The 27,044-nt window shown below is 38.2% G+C and overlaps 1 protein-coding gene across 1 annotated transcript in view; it reads right to left on the reverse strand.

Annotated features, from left to right (window-relative positions):
* LOC136864226 (lysine-specific demethylase 5A) overlaps positions 1-27,044 on the reverse strand; it is an 843,789-nt gene that overhangs the window by 651,254 nt on the left and 165,491 nt on the right. The window contains exons 8-9 of the mRNA XM_067140948.2: positions 11,201-11,352; positions 10,948-11,106 (exon numbers count right to left, since the gene is read on the reverse strand). Of these exons, the coding sequence (XP_066997049.2) occupies positions 10,948-11,106; positions 11,201-11,352 (311 nt within the window). The remainder of the gene's footprint in view (positions 1-10,947; positions 11,107-11,200; positions 11,353-27,044) is intronic.

The following is a 27,044-nucleotide window of genomic DNA, read 5'->3' on the forward strand; positions in this document are numbered from 1 at the left end:
TGTTAGTTTGAAAGGAGGTTTTGGGTCAGACAAAAGAGGTGTTGATGAGAGAGGGGTGGGGAGGATAAATCCAAAAGGTAAAATGTTCAGGTCCGTGCGCTGGCACGGCAACAGGGAAGTTCTGTAGATGTGTTCAAGGTCACATTCGAGGGAAACAATTCTACTGTATTATTATAATATACTGTAGCTGTCACAACTGAGGTGATATGAGTGAGTAATCAACCAGCACCCTTAATATAACAAGACTTGCATATATCCTACACGAACAAACGGCCTAGCAAGTGGGCGAATGTAACTTTCGAAGGTTTGAATATGGTAATTCACTTGAATGTCTAGAACGGCAGCCAGGATATACATAATTTATTGTAACCATAAAACAGTTTGATCTTTGTAATCCAAACGCCAAGAGACATCTAAAAGAACTCATTCAAAATTAAAAATAACCATTATTTTTCTTGCTGGTAGTTCATCAGAGCTTAAAGAGATGAGGAAAAGAACACTTTACAGAATGTGAGACTGTTGGTACAATAGCTATAACTGTATGAAATACCGGTATATGAAATATTTTTAAAGGTCCATCTTTCATAACTTGATTTGCTAGAAACTGCTATGATTTGAAACAACAATATGAAGACAAGAATTCATTAGAAGAATCAGCCTTCACTTCACAGTGGAAGTCCCATATCAATACTGACATCCATTTAAGTAGTGACGGTAATTTTTCAGAATGAAACTGTTTTATAACATCAAGCATTCCAATTCCAGGAGTCAGTTGCTAAGGGGAAATTTGCAGGGAGCAGATGAAAGCTCACCAATGAGGTCATTCATTTAGTGTTTATAAGACAGTGGTGAGGGCAGATATATTCCATAATTCTCCAAGGTGCATCATTTCCATCTTCCCCTTACATGCCTTAGCTTTTAGAGAGACGCAATATAAAATACTGTATTTAATTGTGTATTAGACCCCCTCGCGTATTAGACCCCCTTGGCATTTCAAGACAAAGAAAATGAAAAATATAAATCTTGCATACAAGACCCCCCAAACGTAATTAATCAGAGAAGAACAATTCTGCTTCGAAGCGGGTACAAGCCTAATGTAGCTCTGGTGACAACTACACAAATTCGTTAATAGTTTTGCATGTACGACCCACGCAATGAAAACACGCGTCGATGTCATGCAGTACATCTGTGTTTCGTAGTTAAGAAATGTCCACCTCTGTATCGTAGGCCTACTGCACCTCTAATGATGTCACACAAATAGGGTATGTTTCGTGTCCAACCCACTCATTGCAAGCACACATCAGTCACGTATACAGAGTGAACAAAAAATGCCGAACTTGAAGGCCGGCATGCAATTCCTCATCCCACTGCGAGACAAAAGTTTCTATAGCCAAATCGGATCTGGTGCTGTTGGAAAACAAATCTTAAACGAGAAGCTGGCAACACTGACACATCCTGCAGCGCATCGGAATGTAATAGAGAAACGTGCATCATCCCGTTCTACCATACCCACCGTCGCAGCTCACTGAGCCGACGGCTTTATCAAACCCACATGCACCATGGAGCTACAGCTCGAAGCTACAGCAAGTTTTTTTCCTTTTGTGTGTGTGATGTCAGGTCCATAGTTCCCGTCGTGTAACTGCGTTTGTAAGCATGACATCCTGTTGTCGCACGACAATAGTCAAACACCTGAAAATGTGATCCATTCAACTGAATGCATGAGTCGACTAACAACGCAGTGCACAAACATAACTGTTCCTGTCAAGTGCATGTAGGGCAGCTTCCAGATGAAGTACACAAATGGCGAATACGTCGATATGCTTTTAGTGTTGGGTGCATCCAATAACCAAGCTTCTGCTGCTGCTCTTGAGGATGCAGCACGGTACCCTCAAAGGCACCATCCCGATAATGTTTTTTAACGTCTTGAGCAACACCTGCAGAAAACCAGTAATCTTCGTCCACAAGTAGTGGACAGAGGTCGTACAAGGACTAGATGTACTCCACAAACAGAAAACATTCTTGAAGCCGTTCACCAATCACCTCAGCGAAGTACCCAAGATATTGCAAGGCAGTTCCAGGTATTTCAAACACTGGCTGTTGACATGTTGCACGATGAAAAACTGCATCCATATCATTACACATTAACTCAACACCAGCAGCCAGAAGACTGCATTCAACGAGTACAGTTCTGTGAATGGCTTTTGCAACAAGTTGATAACGAACATTTTATAAAGAATGTGATATGGAGTGACGAATGTAACTTCACTCGGGAAGGTATTTTCAACCATCACAACAGCCATTATTGGTCTGACCACAACCCACATGTCACCCGTGAACGTGGCTTTCAGGCATGCTTTGTCATAAACCTGTGGGCTGGAATCATGGGATGAGTGCTTTTAGGCCCTTACCTATTGCCGGACAAGTTGAATGCGCCCCACTATCGTACGTTTCTGAGCAATACGTTGCCTGACACTTTAGAAAACGTTCTACTTTGTGTTCGGCGACAACTATGGTTTCAGCATGGCGGTGCACCGCCACACTTTGGAATGACTGTGCGTAACTGGTTAAATGAAGCGTTTCCAGGGAAATGGATTGAATCGTGGAGGTCCAATGTTCTAGCCTCCACGCTCCCTGGACCTTAATACACTAGATTTTTATTTGTGGGGACACTTAAAGGAACATGTTTATAGTACTCGACCCATGGATGTACAAGACCTAATAGCTCGCGTGCATGCTGCATCCGCAATGATGGATGCACGTATGTTGCGTAGGGTCCAGCAAAGTATGCTCCAGCGAGTGGCAAAGTGTTTGCAAATACAAGGTGGTTGCTTTGAACATCCGCCGTGAAGTGAATGTTGCTCGTAAGTGTATGTACCGGCTCTGTGAAGATAAGCCTGGACGTCATGCGTACACTATGGAATTATTGTGCGCAGCATAATAGGCAATCCAGTGCAGCCTACCTAATGTACTGTATTGTGTTTCCTTGTACCGCATTGGATAGAGACGATGTGGCTGTATCCGCTATTATGTTGTACATATTGGGTTAGTTGTGCCATGGATGAAACAAAGTGGTCGTTTACGTCTGTAAGAAGTTCACGTTATGTTTGAATGTTTAAATAAAGGTAACTAACGGTAAGACAGAACATAGTGTATTGCATAGTGGAGGTGTACATTGCATACAATTTGATACATTAACTGAAAACAAAATTGACACGAACGCGACTTGAACATCGGCGCGTCCTCACAACCAGCATTTATGGCATTACCTCGTCTCCGGCAGAGCGCTGAGTTCATGCGACCTGTACTTTGCCACACTGCACGCCGTTGCAGCGTTGCCAGAACCTTGTTTCTTAACTCTCATTTCTATTAAACCTATTGGTGAGACTAGGTTTTGCAAGATAAACTTTTGTCGTGATTTTCGACGAGGAACCGCATGCCGACCTCCACGTGCGGCATTCATTGTTCACCCTGTATACGTCTATGTTTTGTAGTTAAGAATGTCCACCAGCATAATGGATAGCACAATTAACTGCCATTCTCAGGAGCCTGACTTCGATTCCTGGTACCTTATTACCAGAGATTTACAAAAGGCAGGAAGGTTGATTTGCAGTAAAAATGGTACATTCAACTCTCTTCCACTGGGGCCTGTCCAAAAAAGAGCTGTTCGGGATGAGGAAAAGAGTTTAGTTAAATATTCACGGTTGTTGCTAGGCCTATTAATATAGGCAGGTGAGATTGTTAACAAACTGACACAGTTTAATATCTCGTAACTGTCTGGCTCCATGGCTAAATGGCCTTTGGTCACAGAGGTCCCGGGTTCGATTCGCTGCATGGTAGGAAATTTTAACCACAATTGGTAAATTCCCCTGGCCCTGGGACTGTGTGTAGGTGCAGTCTTCTTCAACATTTCATCCGCATGACGACCTGCAGGTCGCCTGCAGATGTCAAATCAAAAGACCTGCACCAGGCCTGTCCGGTGGCCACATGCTATTATTATTATTATCATCATCATTATTATTATTATTATTATTATTATTATTATTATTATTATTATTATTATTATTATTATTATTATTATACATACACACATACATACATTATCGTTATAGACTGTTATGCCTTTCAGCGTTCAGTCTGCAAGCCTCTGAGAATTTACTAAACGTCGCCACAATCCTCGATTTGCAACTAGTGTTGTGGCCTCATTTAGTTCTATACCTCTTATTATCTTTAAATCCTTAGAAACAGAGTCTAACTATCGTCGTCTTGGTCTCCCCCTACTTCTCTTACCCTCCATAACAGAGTCCATTATTCTCCTAGGTAACCTATCCTCCTCCATTCGCCTCACATGACCCCACCACCGAAGCCGGTTTATGCGTACAGCTTCATCCATCGAGTTCATTCCTAAATTAGCCTTTATCTCCTCATTCCGAGTATCCTCCTGCCATTGTTCCCACCTGTTTGTACCAGCAATCATTCTTGCTACTTTCATGTCTTACTTCTAACTTATGAATAAGATATCCTGAGTCCACCCAGCTTTCGCTCCCGTAAAGCAAAGTTGGTCTGAAAACAGACCGATGTAAAGACAGTTTCGTCTGGGAGCTGACTTCCTTCTTACAGAATACTGCTGATCGCAACTGCGAGCTCACTACATTAGCTTTACTACACCTTGATACAATCTCACTATATTACCATCCTGGGAGAACACACAACCTAAATACTTGAAATTATCGACCTGTTCTAGATTTGTATCACCAATCTGACATTCAATTCTGTTGAATTTCTTACCTACTGACATCAATTTAGTCTTCGAGAGGCTAATTTTCATACCATACTCATTGCACCTATTTTCAAGTTCCAAGATATTAAACTGCAGGCTTTCGGCACAGTCTGCCATTAAGACCAAGTCGTCAGCATAGGCCAAAATGCTTACTACATTTCCACCTAACTGAATCCCTCCCTGCCATTTTATACCTTTCAGCAGGTGATCCATGTAAACTACGAACAGCAAAGGTGAAAGATTGCAGCCTTGTCTAACCCCTGTAAGTACCCTGAACCTAGAACTCATTCTACCATCAATTCTCACTGAAGCCCAATTGTCAACATAAATGCCTTTGATTGATTTTAATAATCTACCTTTAATTCCATAGTCCCCCAGTATGGCGAACATCTTTTCCCTTGGTACCCTGTCATATGCTTTCTCTAGATCTACGAAACAAACAACTGCCTATTCCTCTCGTAGCATTTTTCGATTACCTGGCGCATACTGAAAATCTGATCCTGACAGCCTCTCTGTGGTCTGAAACCACACTGGTTTTCATCCAACTTCCTCTCAACGACTGATCGCACCCTCCCTTCCAAGATGCCAGTGAATACTTTGCCTGGTATACTAATCAATGAGATACCTCGATAGTTGTTGCAATCCTTCCTGTTCCCTTGCTTATAGATAGGTGCAATTACTGCTTTTGTCCAATCTGAAGGTACCTTACCAACACTCCACGCTAATTTTATTACTCTATGAAGCCATTTCATCCCTGCCTTCCCACTATACTTCACCATTTCAGGTCTAATTTCATCTATTCCTGCTGCCTTATGACAATGGAGTTTATTTACTATCCTTTCCACTTCCTCAAGCATAATTTCACCAACATCATTTTCCTCCTCCCCATGAGCTTGGCAGTTTGCAACACCACCATGATGATTTCCTTTTACATTGAGAAGATGTTCAAAATATTCCCTCCACCTCTCCAGTGATTCCCTGGGATCTATTATGAGTTCACCTGAATTACTCAAAACACTGTTCATTTCCTTTTTCCCTCCCTTCCGAAGATTCTTTATTACTGTCCAGAAAGGTTTCCCTGCTGCTTGACCCAGCCTTTCCAGGTTATTACCAAAATCTTCCCATGACTGCTTTTTGGATTCAACAACTATTTGTTTCGCTCTGTTTCTTTCATCTACGTACAAAGCCCTGTCTCCTTCAGCCCTTGTTTGGAGCCATCTCTGATAAGCCTTCTTTTTACTTTTACAAGCTGCTCTCACTTCATCATTCCACCAAGATGTTCGCCTTTTCCCATCTTTACACACAGTTGTTCCTAGGCATTCCCTTGCTGTTTCTACTACAGCATCCCTGTATGCCACCCATTCACTTTCTATATCCTGAACCTGCTTACTGTCTACTGTTCGAAACTTCTCACTAATCATATCCATGTACTTCTGTCTAATTTCCTCGTCCTGCAGATTTTCTACCCTTATTCGTCTGCAGACAGATTTCACTTTCCCTACCCTAGGCCTAGAGATACTTAGTTCACTACAGATCAGATAGTGGTCTGTATCATCAAAAAATCCGTGAAAAACTCGTACATTCCTAACAGATTTCCTGAATTCAAAGTCTGTTAAGATATAGTCTATTATGGATCTGGTACCCCTAGCCTCCATTCTGTAGCGGTGAATAGCCTTATGCTTGAAGAATGTATTCGTAACAGCTAAACCCACACTAGCACAGAAGTCCAGCAAACGCTTCCCATTCCCATTAGCTTCCATATCTTCCCCACATTTACCAATCACCCTTTCGTATCCTTCAGTTCTATTCCCAACTCTCGCATTGAAATCGCCCATTAGCACTATTCTATCCTTGCTGTTCACCCTGACCACGATGTCACTCAATGCTTCATAAAACTTGTCAACTTCATCCTCATCTGCACCCTCACATGGTGAATACACTGACACAATTCTAGTCCTAATTCCTGCAACTGACAAATCTACCCACATCATTCGCTCATTTACGTGCCTAACAGAAACTATGTTGCGTGCAATGGTATTCCTGATAAAGAGCCTTACCCCAGACTCTGCCCTTCCCTTTCTAACACCCGTCAAGTACACTTTATAATCTCCTATCTCTTCCTCATTATCTCCCCTTACCCGAATATCACTTACTCCTAGCACATCCAGATGCATCCTCTTTGCTGACTCAGCCAGTTCTACCTTCTTTCTTCCATAAGCCCCATTAATATTGATAGCTCCCCATCGAATTCCATTTAGTTCCCCAAGTTGTTTCTAAGGAGTCCCTCGCCTGTCAAATGGGAGTGGGACTCCATTACTCCCCTAGGTCCGAGGCTCACTTAAAGTGTTCTGAGCTCGATAAATTCATGAAGCAGGATGCTGCCCTACTTGCACATAGTCCAAGTGAGGATCTCTCCTCTAACGGGTTATGGACCACCGGTGAATTGTATAGTCCTAGCTGCCTGAGCACAAGGAGGGCCATCACTCAGAATATGTCCGAGACGCCCACTCCCATTCCATAGCAACTGGTATCCCGACTCTCAGGACCACTTACTAGGCCACTCAGCCGTTGCCCATGGTTCATGAACTAGGACGTGACTACAGTAACCCACAAACATGAACCATTATTATTATTATTATTATTATTATTATTATTATTATTATTATTATTATTATTAATTCACAGGGGCCATCAAGGATCATGTTATGTCGTCTTGCATTTTGCACTGAACTTGGCGTTCTTTAGAGCCTAAATTTCCCTCATTCTTTGTGAGTGAGCCTGCTTACGCTCCTCTGTCCAAGGGGCATCATGTCTTCTCTTCGGTTGCTCGTTTCGGTTTAGCCCGCTCGTCAATATATTCTTGCGGAAGCGATCTCTGTTAAGGGCATCTTCTGCTAAGATACTTAGCATTTGCAGGTCGTCTTTGGTATTTCTAAACCAGGGAATTGTGGTTTTGGGATTTGAATCAAAAAAGTGAAAGATCTCTTTAGTTAACTTTCTTCCGTCCATTCTTTTCAGATGACCGTAAATTCGTGCCCGTCTTTTTCGGATTGTGTCAGTAATTTTCTCTATTTTGCTGTAGATTTCTTCGTTGGATCTCTTTTGATGGATTCCATTTCTGTACGTTGATCCCAAGATTCCTCTCACAATTTTGCGCTCTTTTTTCTCCAGTTTTTCAAGGAGCCCTTTGTTGGCATTTAGAGACAGGGTTTCGGCTGCATATAGAACTACTGGCTTCAAAACAGTTTCATAGTGATTTATCTTGGTGTTTTGGGAAAGGCATTTTTTGTTGTAGATTGCATGGCATGTTTGGTAGGCTATTTCAAGTTTGCGTACTCGCTCCTGAAGTGCTTCTTTGTCCAGTCCATTTTTCATGATGATCTCACCCAGGTACTTGAATTTATCTACTCGGGTGATGACCCCGTATAGTGTATGGAGTTTTGGTGGGGCCTCTTTGATGTTAGTCATTACTTCAGTTTTTTCAAATGATACCTGCAGACCAGTTTGTTCGGCAATTTCCTTTAACATTTCAACTTGAGCTCTAGTGGTTTCTACGTCATTTGAGAGAACGGCAATAACATCGGCAAATGCTAAGCAGTCTGTTGTGATCCCCTTGGATTTGGTTCCTATTCTTAGTGGACTGTAGTTGGTTTCCTGTAATCTCGCCCGCCAGGTTCTGATGATCTCTTCAAGAATGCAGTTGAAGAGTATCGGGGATAGCCCATCACCTTGTCAGACTCCTGTTTTGATGTCAAAGGAATGTGAGAGACATCCGTGGAACTTCACCTAGGATTATGTATCGGTCAGGGTGGCTAATTAATGCTAACAGTTTCAAATCAACTCCAAATTCATTTAAGATGTTTAGCAGGACTTCCCGGTCAATGGAGTCGTACGCTTTCTTGAAGTCCACAAAGACGGACACAGACTGCTTGGACCTTAGTGTACAATATCTGATGACCTTTTTGAGATTTTGGATCTGTTCGGCTGTTGAGAGACATTTTCTGAACCCTCCTTGGTATTCACCTATTTGATGTTCGACTTATGCTTCCAAACGCTCCAGGATGGCAAGTGATAGAATTTTGTAAGTCAAGCTGCCTTTCTTGTGTAATGGATGGATCAAGGCTATTTTCCAATCTCCGGGTAGGGTCTCCTTGCTCCAAATTCCTTCTATTTGCTTTTGCAAGATATCATTATTATTATTATTATTACTATTATTATATCTCAGAACTTGGGCCTATATAGGGTTTTTTGGGAGATAAGTAGGGTTAAATTGTGATAAAAACAATCCAATCACAATTGTTTTACTCACCAACGTACCTCAAAAATAATAATATTGATTTTTTTTATGTCCTCCTCACTTACTTTCAAAGATTTTCAGAGACGCCGAACAGAACATACTAGGGTATACGTTAACAAAAAATGAGACAACAAACGTACAAAATTAAATATTATGATAATAAAACGCATCACCGCCACAACTGTAAACATCCATAAATGCGGCATACTTTCCTGATATTTATTTTTATTCTTTCCGCCGTGGAACTTCTGGCACTATCTGGGCAATAGCGTAACAATGCGGTCTCTCATCTCATTTACAGCCTGTAATGAATTTTGCATGTTTCCATAAACTGGTGCATTGTTTTCAGTGATTTCTGTACGCGGCTTTCAAAAGCCGCAGTTATCAAAAGAATGCTTCAAGTCACTATGTATTACATTTGGAAATTCAACTCGTAACATACACTAGTTTTCAGCTGGTGGTTTGGCACACTTTCAACAACACGGATTTATTCAGAAGGAGTGGGTCCTGCTACACATACACCAACTGGGAATATCAAGAGACCATCTCTAGAAACCATCTGCGAATAGCTTCACACAGCTTGGACTCTATAGTTGGGAACAAAATTATTTTTAAAAGGTTCAAAAAGACGGGACCTCGAATGCTCTCGGTCTTGATTGCAGTGCATGGCTGACAAGATGGCAGTGAAGATGACGTCGCTTGGAATGACAACACACCGGTAGCAGGGAACTTAGCGGCACAAGACAATTAAAATGAAAGCAGTGATCAGGTTTAATGTGTGGTATGCCTATGGCTCAAGTGACAGAGACAAATGACTGGCCATCGAGTCATTTTGCATCAGTATTGCATACTATAATACGATACCCTTATCCCTATTCTCTACGGGGTCGAGTATGAAGCGAGACGAATTTCCGTAGCAAGTTTTTACGACAGTATGCCTTTCTTGGCGTCGACCTCATCAGAGGAATTAATTACATGAAACGAATGACATGATATTATGAGTAACTAAAATGGATTATATTTACTTTATATGTAGGCCTAAAAATCGTGTTCACCATTTATTGACTATTTTTATATAGAGAAAATGCCTTCCAACAAAAATAGCCAGTATAACTCAAATACATTCATAAGTTTGTTAAAGAACAGTGTAGAATGTTTACATGTACAATTTATAGCTCTTTATAGCCTAAATATCATGAGTTCACTGCACAAAATTTCAGGTCATCGCATACTGGACCCCCTTTACTTCTTTTTGGCTGTAAAAGTGGGGGACAAAATGGGTCTAATATGCGAGTAAATACGGTATTCAAACTCTAAAACTAACAGAATGTCATATCTACACAATGTGTTCAAAAAAAAAAACCGAACATCCGTATGCCATCTATTTAGCTCTCCCCAAAATAACATCTTAACTGCCTACTACAGACCATAGAACTACTCTACTTCCTAAAACAAAACAGTAACTTTCCAAGATGATCCTTTGATGGCTTAAGTCAAATTCATATAACAAAACTAAAGATAAAGAGGACTATTATGATAAAAGACATCCATTTTAGTAAAATAACGAACATCTTTCCAGTAGGGAGGAATGCAAAAGGTAAAGAGGTGAAATCATCTGTGAAATATCCATGATTTTCTAGAAATCACAAATTTCTAGGAGCAAAATGAAGAGAATGAAAAAGAACTAAGACATTAATTGAAAATGTATCTAGGAGAAATAAGTTAATACAAGAGCTGGGACAAGGTCATAAATTTATTTTAGGAACATTGATTATCTTAGATCATTAGCCAGACTCAAAGAGAATTGGGCAAGTTTCCTTCAAGATGCTCACCCACTAAAATTCTAAAAGATTACTGATAAATATTTTCTTACCTCATCTACTGGTAAAAGTGGAGGTATTGTGTGTTTTGTAGGAAAACCTGAGCCATGGTCCATAGTATGAAGGTCAGCTCCGTATTCAACTGTAACATCTTCATCGATAGATGACACAATTCGCCAAAATTCTCGCTCAACCAATGATGGAGGAACACACTACAAAAAGTCACAATGCAATGCATCAATTTATGCATGTTTTAGTAGTAAGGAAATTCTCTTTAGTACATTAACTCTGAATGGGCTAACTCACATGCACTGGCATATTGAAATAATGTGACTTAAATATATCAGCCATTTCACCAAACTGATGAAGTGTGTATTCACGCTGGGCTTGCTCAAAACCAAAGGCTTCAGTCGGTTTACTCACTTCCTCAGCCACACAAACTGGGCAACGCCAATCACCTGTAAAAGAAATAAACGATGTGAAACTACAAGTATGAGGACACTTATAATGTTTGAAAGAAATGGCTGGTAAAATATTACAATCATGTTCAATGGAATATGTGATAACTTTGATAAGAGCTTGTTACAGTATCTTACATGATGATCATTTTTTTTTTTTTTTTTTTTTTGCTTCACGTCGCACCGACACAGATAGGTCTTATGGTGATGATGGGACGGGAAAGGGCTAGGAGTGGGAAGGAAGTGGCCGTGGCCTTAATTAAGGTACAGCCCCAGCATTTACCTGGTGTGAAAATGGGAAACCACGGAAAACCATTTTCAGGGCTGCCGACAGTGGGGTTCGAACCTACTATCCCCCGAATACTGGATACTGGCCGCACTTAAGCGACTTCAGCTATCGAGCTCGGTGATCAAAATTTTTGTACCATCACCACCATCATCATACCTAGACATTTTCGTTAAAAAATGAAACTGTATTCGATATTTCATGACTGTTATTCTGAAAACATTAGGGCAAACTTTCTTTCAATCATTATGAAGTAAGATAGAGGTATCTCAACACCTGGAGTTTTAAGCGAAGTTTTCTCTTGGCCTGTAATGAATTTTGCATGTTCTCATAAAGTGGTGCATTGTTTTCAGTGATTTCTGTATGCAGCCTTTATACTGCTAGAATACTGTAGGCAGAGAATATCATTTGTTGTACACCCAGCGTTACTATTTACTTGCCGCACTATTGTTGAAATATGAGTTTCCTCAAATGAGGACTCTGGGAGCTCGGAATTCTTCAGCGTTGCTCACCGCTTACGCATGCAGCATATCCGAACTGGTTACTGCTTAGAATATAACTGCGTACACTGTAAGAGGTCTCTTTCAGTGCCTTGGTTTGAAGTATAGTGGAGAGAGAGAGAGAGAGAGAGAGAGAGAGAGATAGAGACAGAGAATCAGAGCAAGGGTTGAAGGCAGGATATGTTATTAGGATCCTGTGTTCTTCTGAACATGCTAGACTGTGTGGACAATCCTAGTAGTTACATATAGGGTTGGGCAGACCGGAACATTCAGTTGTTCCGCAACATTACGAGCTTGAGGCCGAATGTTTTGGTACAGAGTGCCGGCACACGGGACTGTAACTGCGTAGTAGAGAGAACTTCGAGAGGCAACATGATATGCTCCGCGTCAGCTGGAATGTGGCTGTACCGAACGTGCTGTGTCAAGGCCGTACTAGATAGACTAGCTGGCCTTGACTTTGTCTGACTGTCGATACCGGCTGTGTGCTGCCCTGTGCTGGAGTGTAAACATTTTATCATCCAGTTATATCTTTAATTCCAAAGCGATGACCTATATTTTTCGTGGGCTTAAAAGTTTCCAGAAATTCCAAATTAATTTTTAACGTGAATCCCCGAGAGAGTGTTGAGGGAAATTTTCGATATTAAAGTAGGTAAATGGAAGTTGAGAGAAATGAAAGGCGAAGTGCAGAGCATAACACCACGAAAGTATTTAAAAAAATTCATCCAGTTGAATCTTTAATTCCAAAGTGGTGACCTATATTTTTCATGGGCTTAAAGGTTTCCTGAAAGTCCAAATTAATTTTTAACATCAAACCCCGAGAAAGTGTTGAGGGAAATTTTTGAGATATTAAAGAAGGTAAATGGAAGTTGAGAGGGAAGGAAAAGTTTTTATTTTTATGTTCTGCTTGTATAGTTTTATTTTTAATCTTTGTATATAGTGTTTAATTTTTATCTTCGTGTTTCGCCTATATGGCTTAATTATTAAATTCGTGTTCCGCTTGAATATTGTGTACGTGAATAGAGTACTGACGAATGTTTCTTCAACTGCACGAGTATACTTCTAATTGGTGAAAATAACATTGTGACATTTCTAAACACACGTACTGCCAGTGTAATTGTGACAGGTGTATTTCAGAATGAATGAAAACATTCTTATCCTAAAAAGAAAATTTAGACATGATTTTTTGGGTGCATATTTCATTCAGAGTTCCAACTGCTTTCTCACATGCCATGCAGTTTCATCCTGGCCCTAATTACTCACAATACAGGCTGATACATTCAACTGGTGAAAATATTCTTGAATGAGTTACTTTCAAACATCTGTACTGCCATTGTAACCGTGTTATGTGTATTTCATATTGATCGGAAAAGTCTTAACCTAAAAAACGTGATTATTGGGCGCGAATTTCAGTGTTCCGACTGTTCGTTCACGTTCCGTGCAGCTTTATACTAAACATAACTACACACAGGCACACACCACACAGCACGTTCGGTACAGGCGCATTCCTGCTGGCGCGGAGCATGTAATGTTGCCTCTCAAAGTTCTCTCTACTGCACAGTTACAGTCCCGTGTCCCGTGCGCCCACTGCACAGTCAGCTAGTAGGCGAAGGGCAGTGCATAGTGGCGCTCCTGACGGGACAGCGAGTCAGCGTTTCTGTCTCGCTTGAGAATGTTTCGGAACAATTGACACACTGTGTTCTGGAACAGCAGAACATAACTGTGCACTGGCACGGTGTGCCAAAACAGAGACATAGTGCCCTACCCTAGTTACATAGTGTCTTGTGAGAACCTTTTCACTAAAAGAGACTTCCTGATTTATCTCCTATCTCTGGGATATACAGCAACAGGTACTGTAGGGGAGAATCAATCAGGTGACTGTCCTTTGAAAGGGGAACGTGGTTCCTACGACTACTTTTTATATCAGAGTGATGAAGTTCTAAGCGTGCAATGGAATGATAACATATGTAACAATTATTTTAACAGGATTTCCACTTGGAACGTAATACATTTAAAAACATGGTTTAAAACATTTATACTGGTTTATACTACTTTTCCTGTTTTATAAAAAAATGTTCTTCATAATCTATTAAATTATATATTCAGAAGAACAGTGTTAGATGTTGAAATGAATGTAGCTTCGGTCATACTAAAAATATCAACATAGGGATGAATATTATTGTAGAGTTTCATTGCTCTGTTAACTGGGGAGTTCTTATGCATTTCAGTCTTAGCCTTTGATAGAAAGGATATACTTCTAGGACGATTTAGTTTATGTGGCACACAAAATGTTATTGACTTCAATATGTTTGAGTCATTAATTACATAATTATTTTATACAGGAAAGTCAAAACTTTGCAACTTCGTCTGTGGCGCAAGCTATTCACACCATGTTCCTTCAGTAGACCTGAATAATTTATGAAGGTTGGGTAATTTCCTGTGATTTTATAAGTCATGAATTTTAAAAACTTGTTTTGAGCACTCTCGATAAGATTGATATTTTTTATGGCCATTGGGTTCCAAATAATCGAGCCATACTCAAATCTGGACCTTACAAATGAGTTAAACAAGGTTAATAGGTTAATAGTGTCTTTGGACAAATTGATAATGAATTCCGTATAATGAAGCCTAACATTCGTAAGTTTATGAAAATGGTCGTTGAATTTTAAATCTTCATTGAATGTTATTCCTAAATCCATTTTCGTCTTGACACGAGTTAATATGTCAGTATCCACTGCATAGTTATATTTAATCTTCAGTTTCTTCCGAATAAATGTCATGGCTACACATTTACCTATATTGAAATATAACTTATTCTGTTTGCTCCAGTCTACAAAAGAATCTAAATCGTTTTGAGGTTGTTGACAATCAGATACTGCTTTAATAGATATGTATATTTTAATATCAGCAAAAATAAGAATTACAGAATATGTTATGGTTTGCAGTATGTCATTAACAAAGATTAGAAATAGCAAAGACCCTGAGTTAGAACCTTGAGGAACTCCAGAATTCATATCAAATTTGGAAGATATATGACCTGTGTAACTTACAACCTGACTTCTATCCTTTAAATATGATACCAATAACTTTTTTAATGTAGTAAAAAATCTGAAGGAAGAAAATTTATTTATTAAGCAATCATGATTAACCTTGTCAAAAGCTCTTTGAAAATCCGTGTAAATTACATCTACCTGAGCATATTCATCTAAACTAGACAACAATGTCTCGGTGAGATACCATTTTGAACATGATCATAAATTTGTTTTTACAATATAATTTCAAAAATTTTGGCTGGGGCACAAACAATATTAACAGGTCTATAATTACTGAACAATTTTTTATCTTCAGTTTTATGTACAGGAGTAACCTTGGTATGTTTCCACAAGTCAGGGAATGTGTCTGTCTTTACAATTAGGTTGAAGAGAATGGTTAAAGGATATACTAACACTTCTCTACAACCTTTCAAAATATATGGGGGAATATCATCAGGTCCTACCGATTTCTTCAGGTTTAGGTGGTCAATTGCTTTAAGGACGTCTATAGTTATATGCTGTATATTAAGTACACCTATTTCATTTAATTGATCATTATTCCTAAATTCCAAATTATATTTACCCTTTTCCTGGGAGTATATAGTTTTGAAATAGTCTGCAAATCCATTAGCTATCTGGTGATTGTAACAGACAACCTTTAAATTCAAACTGTGGGTCATTTTTTAAGCATCTCCTCTTATTATTAATGAAGATTCAGAATACATTACAATCATTATTCAAGTTATTTTCAATCTTCTGGACATACATTGGTTGTATGCAATAGTTATGTCCCTTTTTTATTTTTGCTCTGGGAGTTTTAAATGTATGCATGCAATACTCAGAAATTTTCTTCTAATTCTTTCCTTTAATTTTACTTATAATATCCTTTGTAAACCAGATGGGGTATTTTTTTCTTGTAGCTTTTCGTTTTCGGAACACATTGATCCAATACAACATACATTTTATCATAGAAAATGTTGTGTGGCTAAGTTAACATCTCTGCATTCTTTAACCCTCTTAGTGCCAGGCCCTGTTGCTCACAGTATGCCAAGAGTGCCAGACAGATTTAGAGAATTTTGCAGGTTCTCACTCTCTGGACTATATAGTTCACAAATATTATAACTATGACTTGAAATATTTATGACATGTTTACAAGAAGACATTCTTACTGCTGAACTAAATTACAGCACTAAAATGCTCTTGGGTAATTTGAAAAAAAATATTTTCAAAACAATTTTAAAACACCAAACATTAAAAATCAGAAACAAAACAGAAGGAAAAAAAAAACACAGAAAATTCAACTCAACGGTAAATATTGATGACTTCTTTGAAATGTCCTATTTTAGAGGAATAAACATGTAAAGTTTTACATTTTTATCTTCAGTAGTTTAAGAGTTATATACAATGGTATCGTAATATACAATTGGCATGTTCAACAACGGGATCGAACCCGGCACATGGGTTGTAGTCAGGGTGACCAGATGGTGATGCACTATTGTTCACAAGATGAAAGAATACTCAAGATCAACTGGAATCTGTTTCTTGAGAACATGTTTCCAAACCATGGAATATAACGGGAGTTTTTAACCCAATAAGAAAATATGCTCGGCCTTCTAGTTATACCTATTTCCAACAAAACAGCAATGAAAGCCTTCATTTCAGTCAGTGTAACCGGGCGCCACTGCTGTGCTCTGGCATATGGTGACAAGACATGATTTCTCATATCTGCTTGTCTCTGTAGTTATGAGATGCAATAATTGAGCTGTGAAAAATAAAATAAAATTATGTTATAGGTTTGCCTCTGACGAAGGGGCGTGTCTCGGGCCAGGAGTATCATAATAATCAGGTTAGGGTTAGTATTTTGCATCTTGACCTAATTGAATTTCACGTAAAACAGGAAATTGTTGCTATTGGATATTGTTACAGTCAGCATCATCATCGTACTGTACTCAGACGGTCATTACAACTTTCGATGTTTACACTCTGACAATGAGCACGTGGTTGAGAGTTTACAGAAAACTCGCCATTATCACTCCCAATAACACTTTCACTTTCCCCTTCCTCACTTGTTGGAGGAATGAATTCCTCATCAGAGTTTTCATCATCCTCTTCTTCACTAAAAATTATTAAGATATAAAACCAGTTCGTCATCGTTAACAAAATAACTTCTCCCGCTAGTCGCCATTTTACTCACGTGGCATGGAGATCATACATCGCAGATGAACACGGATTTTAGAAATTCAATGCATGATAATGAATGAATTTACTCACTATCTAGCAGCGTAGTTAAAATCTAATACCAATTCTCTATGGACTAGACACGTAAGATGTTGCAATCTGACGGCCCAAGTTTTACTAACTCTTATAGATTTGCACGCTATCCAAACAACGATATATCGTGGTTGGCACTTTACGCGTATATATGAAGCAACGATAAATCATTGTCTGGCTCTCTACGGGTTAATATAAATCCGATCAGTTTCCTTCAACAGGCTGAAGTTTCTCAAAATCTGCCGTTGTGAAATTATACCTCATTTGATCATTATTTCCTTTTCTCCTATTTCAGTTAGCTTTAAGTATTATCTGAAGAGGATGATACCGGTCTTTTGGAATGATTGGATCAATTTCAACAATATGTATGCCTACCAAAATTTGTTAACACAAGATCGAGTATCTTGTTATTACTATTCTGTACATTCTTAACAGAGTGGAGATTTGAAAAATGTAATACCCTGCTTATTTCTTGACTTATATTACTTCCTTTGTTCAAATCATACGTTCTGTCAACTTTTTCAGAGATATTACAGTCACAAACTATTTTCCAAGTAAATTAATATACTGTTCTAACTTACTAAAAAATTCTAAGTAGGCATCTAAATGTAAATCTGGGGGAAAGTAAACTGTCCAGATATAGTACTTGTTATTGTCAAAGGTAAATTTAATCCATATTGACTCAATATTTGAGTCTAATGAATGAACCATTTCTGGATTAAATGTTGCCTTAACACCAATTAGGACTCCACCACCATCTTTTTTGCAACTAGTTATGGCATTCCTGCCCTTACGAAATATAGTACACCTATTATGAAATAGTTCAGAATCATGTAAAGTATCATTCAGCCAATTCTCAGTCAGACATATTATATCAAAATTATTAGATAATATACCTGTATATAGAGTATGTGTTGTAGATCCTAATCCACGTACGTTTTGATAATAAATTATAAATCCATTATCTAACAAACAGATTACAAAATATGAATAGTGTTCTTGAATTTTCTGATGTCTTCTTCACAGACAATATTGACAACTGGTGAATGGTCACTTTGTCTCATGAAGATTCGGCCATTCCTTGTCCAAAGATGCTTCACATTAGATGACCTGCAAAGTTGACGACATTGAGCCAGAAGCCGCTTCCTGGTAGGGCAAAGGCTCTCATTGATATAAACTTTATTGTTGTAGGTGAATACCAAGTCCAAAGTCGACAGATTCCTTTTCACACGGCATTTCCTGAGCAGTTCATCTTTATGTACTCTCCGAGAGAATTTGACGATAGTATTAGACAACGGGTAGTTACGGTTACTTGAGAGCCTGCGACATGCATCAGTATCTTCTTGATTAATATTTATGTCCAGAGATCTTTCCACAGCCTTCACTAAATTCACTGTATTTTCATTGCAAGTTATGAATCTCATTCCGTATTGACGGTTATCACTTTACAAAAGAAAATATTTATAAAATCCTCCTATCAATACAATTCAAGTCATCTGTTAGATGAAACAAAGTCTATACATGTTTCAGCCTAATCTCAAGGCCATCTTCAACTGTATTTTCATTAGCAGGGAACGGATTTATATTTACTAATAATTATTGAAATATGTACATATAGAGTGGATCGGGGGGAGATGCCTATCGGGGGGAGATGCCTATAGCTTCGTAGTTCCGTCGGGAACCACCAGATCGCAACAACAACTTGTCTCGCGCTTGTTGGCCTCAGTTAGCCGTTGAATCCAATACGTATGACTCTGTGTCTGTTTTCCCGCTCTGTTATCAAGAAATTCAAGGTAAGAACTTAAGGCGGTGCCTTGTTAATAATGCACAGTTGTTTTAAAGTGCTTATCAGCCTATATAATAAGGAGGATTTGCAAATATTAGTATATGTTGGGCAAGGTACATACTTTGCAGTGTACGTTTTTAAATTCACCCCGACTCTCGGTAGAGATGCCACTTTTTCTTCGGGGTAAGATGCCGAAGTTGATTCTTCTGATATAACAGTTTCTTTTCGTAGGAACATGCCAAGAACGTATATCAGGACATCAAACAGGGGTCAGTGGTCCGAAGAGAGCCTGCAAATGGCCATGGAACACGTCCGAACCGGGGGGGATGAATTGTTTTAGAGCTTCCCAAGATTATGGAATCCCATACAGAACACTTAAACGACGTCTGGAGAAGAACGACGAAAAGAAGCATGCCATGGGCCCACAAAGTAAGTAGTTACTGATTAATTTTGATGTTTTCTCTCCTTCGGGAGTAAAATGACAACTGGTTCCTAACTGTGAAATTTAATTTAAATTTAAAAAATGCTCTTCTCAGGTAAACTCCATACGCGAACTGTACTCTCCCATTTGCTCCGAAATGTCTTCACTTATTTATTATTATTATTATTATTATTATTATTATTATTATTAATTTTTATAATTTTACAGGTTGCCTTGGCGAAGAGAACGAGAAGAAGTTGGTCACCTACATAAGACAACTGCAGATTTCTGGATTCCCCCCAACTGGAGAAAATCTACGGAAGCTGGCATTTCAGTTTGCAGAACGAAATGGAATTCCTCACCGTTTTCGTCGAGAAAATGGTATGGTAGGCTGGGATTGGCTACAGTCCTTTCTGAAACGTTTCCCAACGTCAGTTACGAAAAAGCCACAAGGTCTCTCTGTTGACCGGGCTATGGCAATGAATAGGGAAGCAACTGCAGAATATTTTTCTTTAATTCTGGATGTGTTGTCAGCAAACAATTTACTGGATAAGCCCGGACACTTGTATAATATGGATGAAACCGGTTTTCAGATGAATCCTAGGCCAGACACTGTGATAGCAGAGAAAGAAAACATGTGCAATAACTGTGCTAAAGAACTCTGATACAAGAGTCATCCTTACAGCTGATTTAATGTGGTTACACTATAATTTTGTGTGTTTATTTTTTGATAATCATAATAAATATGCTTTAAGAATTGAATTTAGACGATTTTTCTCCAGAATGACATAAAACTAGTAGTCGAAACTCATCCAGATTTAATTGCCATCTTACCCCGATGCTCGGGGTGAGATGACTAAATACATGCCTTCATAAATAAATGTTTAAAACGTACAATTACTAATGATTGGCATAGCTAACTGGCCTATATATAGAAAAAACTCGGCAAAATATTACTGTTTTATGTCTAATTCGAACTCTCAATTTTTATGTACATTTTTGTCCTCAAAACACTAAGTATGGCATCTTCCCCCGATCTACTCTACAGTATATTGTCCCCTTCAAATTTGGCCTACAATGAACATTTTATTGTGAGAGGAAATAAGAGGCTATCATTCCTTTATTAAGGGTGATATATTTCAAGTTCATTCTTACACAGTCGTGTTCGCATGCATAGAACCGGTTTTTACAGGCCGGGGGAGCAGTATTGATTTTTCAATCGAACAATCAGCTGTGTCATGTGACCTACTTGGGAAGTTTCAAGGCCAGGTTAATTAGCAGCGCGTGTGGAATATTCTGGAGAATGTGATATCTAGAATTATAGTAACCTATCAGGTGCAAGTACGACGTCCAATTACGAGACGACACTGTCACACACCCATCTGGTAAACGCTTAAATACCCGTGTTTTATGAACGAACACTCTCTTACATTCTGATTCTACGATACTCTCATATTCTGACATTCTGATAGTCGTTGAGTAAAGCAGATTTTCGAGAGCTAAGTTACGTACTGTTCTTCAATAAACTCAACATGGTTGTGTGTGGAAACTCACACTAAAATTCTGTGTTAGTTTCAGCTTTCACCTTACCAAGAGTGAAGAGGACCGCAACGTGCTCGATAATCTTCGCCAGGATATTTCAACTACCATGCGAAGGAGAAATCTACAAGATCACTGATTTGGATTTGGCTGTCAACATGGAGAATTAAGATGTAGGCAATATCCAACATGGGGAGATAGCGACTGGAGCAGATTACGATCAACATGTGAGCGAGCAGATCCAGAACATCGACGCAGATACAATTCCATCGGAAATTTAAGTACCATTTTATAACGTTTTTCCTGTTCAGCTTTGTAGAAATAATACTTACTTATTCATTAGTGGTAGTATTTCTGTTAGATTTGTAAATTTTGATGATATTTCCATTCTTCTTTCACATGGGTAATGGTAGTGTTGTTACGTTGAGTGTAGAAGTTATTGGATTCTATTAGAGTACGTACTTAGACTGTGTGTGTGTCTTCTATTATAATTCTGAATGTCCCAACTAACAGCTTAGTGTACCATTTAAAAAATCATTGACCTCACCGATAACAGATGATTGTTTCTGAGAGGATATTTTCAAATGTTGAACTCGTGTGGGACAGATTCACGGCATATTTAATCAGTTGAATTTCAGTGTAAATTTCACCTCGCGCATTTCATTGGATTTATGCGAGTTAGTATCATCAGATTCATTGTCGAACTCAGATTTTTGTGGAAGTAATATCCAGTAATAATAATAATAATAATAATAATAATAATAATAATAATAATAATAATAATAATAATAATAATAATAATAATAATAATAACAATAATGAAAATTAAGCTCGGATTAAACTAAAGATTAAGGGTCATGAGTTTTAAAGTTACTTCTTCTTATTGTGAAGCGTTTGATGTGTGTTCAATTAAGTGGATTATTCCCCCTGTTGCCATTTCTTGATGGATACAGTATTTTTGTATATGTCTCTTGACACAGGCCACAGCAAAGTGTAGCTTCCACCGAAGTCCCAGTCTCATACATGGCTGTGACAATATGGAAGCTGGTGGGGTATGGGTGGTGCTGCGTAATGACATTTGGAGCACAACTAGTGTCCGAGTGTTATGAAAGGTGTTGCTCATAGGATCAGTCATGCTGCAGTGGCACCTTCTGGTCCAGTGAGGAAAGCAATGGCAAACTACCTCACTCCTCATTTTGCCTAATATGCTTCATTTGGGCACTGCCATTGGTTTTGGCAGTTTATCTGTAACTGCATAGCCTTTGGTGGCGCTATTTGAGGATCCAACCAGCCTCTGGGCTGATGACCTAATAGACAGACAGAAGTAGATTATGTGTCTGGAATACGGCGAAATCCCGAGGGATTAATTATTGGATTTATTTGGTAAGTATGTATTTGGTGAACCATGACTTCTGCAAATGTTGGAGCACGTGTTAAATGATGTATAAGATTTAAAGTAATAATTATATTATCGTGACTCATGAACCGCAGGTTCGATGGTGTTAATGTTTGACCTGTATTATGTGCGTGTTTGTAGTCTACAATTCCTCTGAATATTGAACCGATCATATTCCTAATGATCAACGTTGTGAGAACTTTGTTATTTCTGAATAAATGATCACCCATATTCTATCACATTTCTGTGAGGGTCGTGAGTTGATATTTAACCGATACTGTCGTCATTAAAATTCCATGAGTAGGGAATAATAACCAGAATTTAATAGTCAAATTCTAGAATTCGCTTGTAATATATGTAATTATATTCGTGTATCATTTGTGTGAGTGTGGAGTGAGTGTTGTAGTTAATTACATTTGTCTTTGTGATTTATTGAAATGAGGTTATGACCTGGCCACCTGTTCACCATGTTGGGCCCAGGTTATTGTCAGCATTGTTTAGGATGATTTATTTTGTGTTGATTTAATCCTTTAGTGAAAATTATTTAAAATTTAGATAAAAGTAACATTAAGGTACCAGTCACGAATGAAAAAGTGTGTAATATTTCATAAGTGAGGGCAATGAAAGCCGAAATTGTAAAATTTGATTTCATTTTTGAGGCATCCGATAATGTGAATTGATTAATATCACATATTATTCAGTAAAATTTTGAAGGAGTTTCGTGGAAATAACAATTATAAGAATGTAATTTAATGGTGATAAGTCTTAAATAGACATGCTTTAGTAGAATTTTAGAATAAATATTTGAAGCATAGTTCAGGGGAACTCACTCAAGATAAATGATATAATGTTAATGAAATTCATCCACAAGAAGGAATACTTGTTATAATATTTCTGATAGATTTATGTGAAGTTAATGGTGCCACAATTAATTAGTTTCTTCAGAATAGATTAAGTTTCTTTGTGTGAATGTATATGTTATTACGATAACACATGAAAGTATAACATAGTCTAGGATAGCAGAAGTGTAATTTTCGAGCCATGGAAAGCTCACTGATATTTAATTTCTTATAAATTGTCAATAATCCCACCATTATTAAGAGGACACACTCCCAACATAATTTAATTCCTTTTTTCAAGCTGGATGTAGACTAATAAATATTTATTATGTATTTCAATTAAATTCAAGTTTTGATGTGAGTGGAGAACGATGGTGTTATATCTCAGGCAACTTGCAAAGAAGAATTTGAGTAAAAATCCATCAAGATTTGTTTATTAAAATTTGTTAAATTTGTGTTCTGAGTGCTAGTTTTAAATAAATGTCAAACCTGTTGTTTTAAATGTTCTTTTTGTGATTGTCGTCAGTCCTTGTATCTTTCCTGCCTTTTTAAAGTAAGTAAAGTCTGAGACTTTCGGTCTCCAGCTGAGGCGACCGGGAATATTTAGTTATTTTTATTGAAATATGGAATTATACATCAACTTAAAATTACACATTGATATTAAATAGAAATTAATGTTGTAAGTTCAAAGAAGCTAAACAAACTAGATCTACATGCAATATAATGTTGCACTTTTCATTTTAATATATTTGAAGAACACACAATCTTTTATTCTCTGTTACCAAAACAATGGATTACAATATTTTCTTTCAATAGCTGCGAAGTGAATCTTCTCCTATTCTTTCTAAGGACAGATTTATATTGACTCAAACTGCATTCAACATCGGAATAGGTAATGGGGGCATAATTCAACTTCATGATATCTGCTGGGATTAAATCTAATGTTAATTTTACATTTAAATTTCCACACAGCATTGGAGCAATCTTTGTCAGTTCTTCATATCCAGGGTTCTTTGAAAGTACAGTGGCCATCTTCATGTTTGCTACATATGCAACTTTACTTGTACCACGATTTAGTTATTCCACAGTTTTATTCATAATTTCACAACTTTCAGAAAGTGAGAGATGTGAGTTTCGGAGCCTCTTCAGTGTTTTTGTGACGCATGAAAAATTATGCTGAATGTAACATAGGCGAAAAGTCATTTCTCACACTTGTATCGCAGACAACTGTTTTCGCAGCTTCAATTGAGGCTGCATCTTCAGTGTCCATGGCATGCAGAATGTTCTTAATACAGTATATATATTCAACATAATATTCAACCGCTTGCAGCCACATACCCCACCTAGTTAGAATCAGCTTAAGTGGCAATGCAATCTCTGGGTACATCTCTTTCAAAAGATGAATGAACTCTTCTGTGGACTTTGAGAAAAACTTTTTTCACTGAGGAAATCAATAAATCTACTTTGGGGTAACTGCCTCTTATCACTTCTGCCACACGATGAAAGGCATGTGCTACACATGTTGAATGAGTCATCTTAGGACATACAACACATAATGCTTCTCCGGCTTTTATCATATAAGGTGCGGCATCGCTAATAAAAAGTAACACTTTATTATACTTAACGCCCTGTGGCCAGAGGATACCCATAGCCTCGTTGAACAGTTTTGTTATCGCACTTTTCTAGAACGTCACACTGTAAGAGAATCCGTTTACAATAATCTTCGCTTAACAAACCAATAATTACGTTGCCGATTAGCCTACCTTCTTTGTCTGTTATATCATCAATGGAAATCCAAACTGACCGTCTTTAATCTCTTGCCTTATCTTCCGAACAGTTTCATCGTATATGGCTGAACAGTAAGTTTTTCTGAACGTTGACTCATCCGGGATGGATCGTTTAGTATATTCCACGTCATGATTCATAAAGATAATGCAAAATATAATTAATTTCAGCTTCCTAAAGAGATATGTATTTACATATAAATCTGTTCCGTGTTCACTAGCTTGTGTTGGAATGCTTTGAATCTCTATTTCATTTACCCTCGAGTATTGTTCACAGTCTTCAATGCGCTGTTTTAGCTCCAGATTTTCGTTCTTGAGTTTTATGTTCTCATCCTTCAAACTCTTGCTCACCGCCATGGCCTCTTGTAACACCTTATTATATTCTTGTTGTTGTGTGATACTGTGGTCCAACTTTTCATGACACATCTGTATGGATTTACCTAGATCACACAAGTTATTTCTGAGAATTCTTGGCCGATCCAATTCCCTGTTTCATTTCCACAAGTTCATACTTAATTTCTCCAAGAGCTGTTCCTAAGGATTTCTGGGTCTTCTCCATGGTTATTATATTTGCCTGTAGCTCACTTAGTTTACTCATCATCAATTTTATTGAATAAAGAGTTTTATTACTACAACTCTCTCTTTCAGACTGGTTACTATCCACAGTGCCAGCAGTATCCCCCTCATGCCCGATTGTTGGGAGACTGTTACCTTTGTCAGTGCAACTGTCACATTTCCAACAAGCAGCTGTACTTCCTAAACTGTCAATGTCATCTTTTTGTAAATGTAGACACTTTGTACGAAATGCTTTATCACATAAACCACATGTAATTTTGTTGGTTTTGTCTGACGTACTAGGAGTTTTATTTTTACAGATATTGCACATATCCATTGTTGGATGAGGTTAACAGTCGCTGAACTCCGAGAATATAGACTGGCGACATGAAGAGATATGATGGAGGTTGAGAATTATTTTCTGTTCCTTGAGATTGACAGCAACTGGTTGTATAAATACTCTTTGCAGAGATTCGTAACGTGACTATACTGGAACTATTTCAGTATTCCTTGGGATTGACTGCCACTGTTTATATAAATACTGTTTGCCCAGATTTTACAGTTGGATACACTGGAAGTAATTTACTATTCCTTAAGGTTAACTCTCACTGTTTGAATAAATACTGTTTGCCCAGATTTCACAGTTGGCTACACTGATCCAATGTTTATCCTTTGAGGTTATAATGAAAAACATACACTATCATAGTTCAGTATTTGACTTATAGTATACAAGATCAAACAAAATAATTATAAAAGATGAGTCAGTGTAACATAGTTTAAGAAGAGACCACTCTCACTATTGTGTCACCGAAAAAACCATCACATTTTCATATTAATGCGGAGCTCACACAACACACGTCTTACACTACCATTACTCGCTGGATTGGTTCTTAATTGACTTAATTCCTCTCATTCCCACTGGAACATAGGGCATCCGTGAAATGTCTCCATTGTGGTCATCAACCTGCCAATGCTTTAACTTCCTTCCAAGTCTTCCCTACTTCAAGAGCCACCTCCTCTACAATCCTCTTCCAGGTCTTCCTAGGATGATCCCTCCTCCGTGCCCCTTGCGGATTCCATTCCAATGCAGTGCGTTCCATAGATCCCGCTGGCTTTCTCAAAGTATGACCTATCAATTTCCATTTCCTCCTCTTGTTTGCACTGCGACTAGAACTTGGTTTGTTGTTCTCCATAGCTCGTCATTGGATATAATTTCAGACCATCTGATGTTTATGATGCGCCGTAAGCAACAGTTATAAAATTCTGCAAGAGATCAGTGATAGTTC

Source organism: Anabrus simplex, chromosome 2 (assembly GCF_040414725.1).
Source record: "Anabrus simplex isolate iqAnaSimp1 chromosome 2, ASM4041472v1, whole genome shotgun sequence".
In the NCBI taxonomy this organism is placed as follows: domain Eukaryota; kingdom Metazoa; phylum Arthropoda; class Insecta; order Orthoptera; family Tettigoniidae; genus Anabrus; species Anabrus simplex.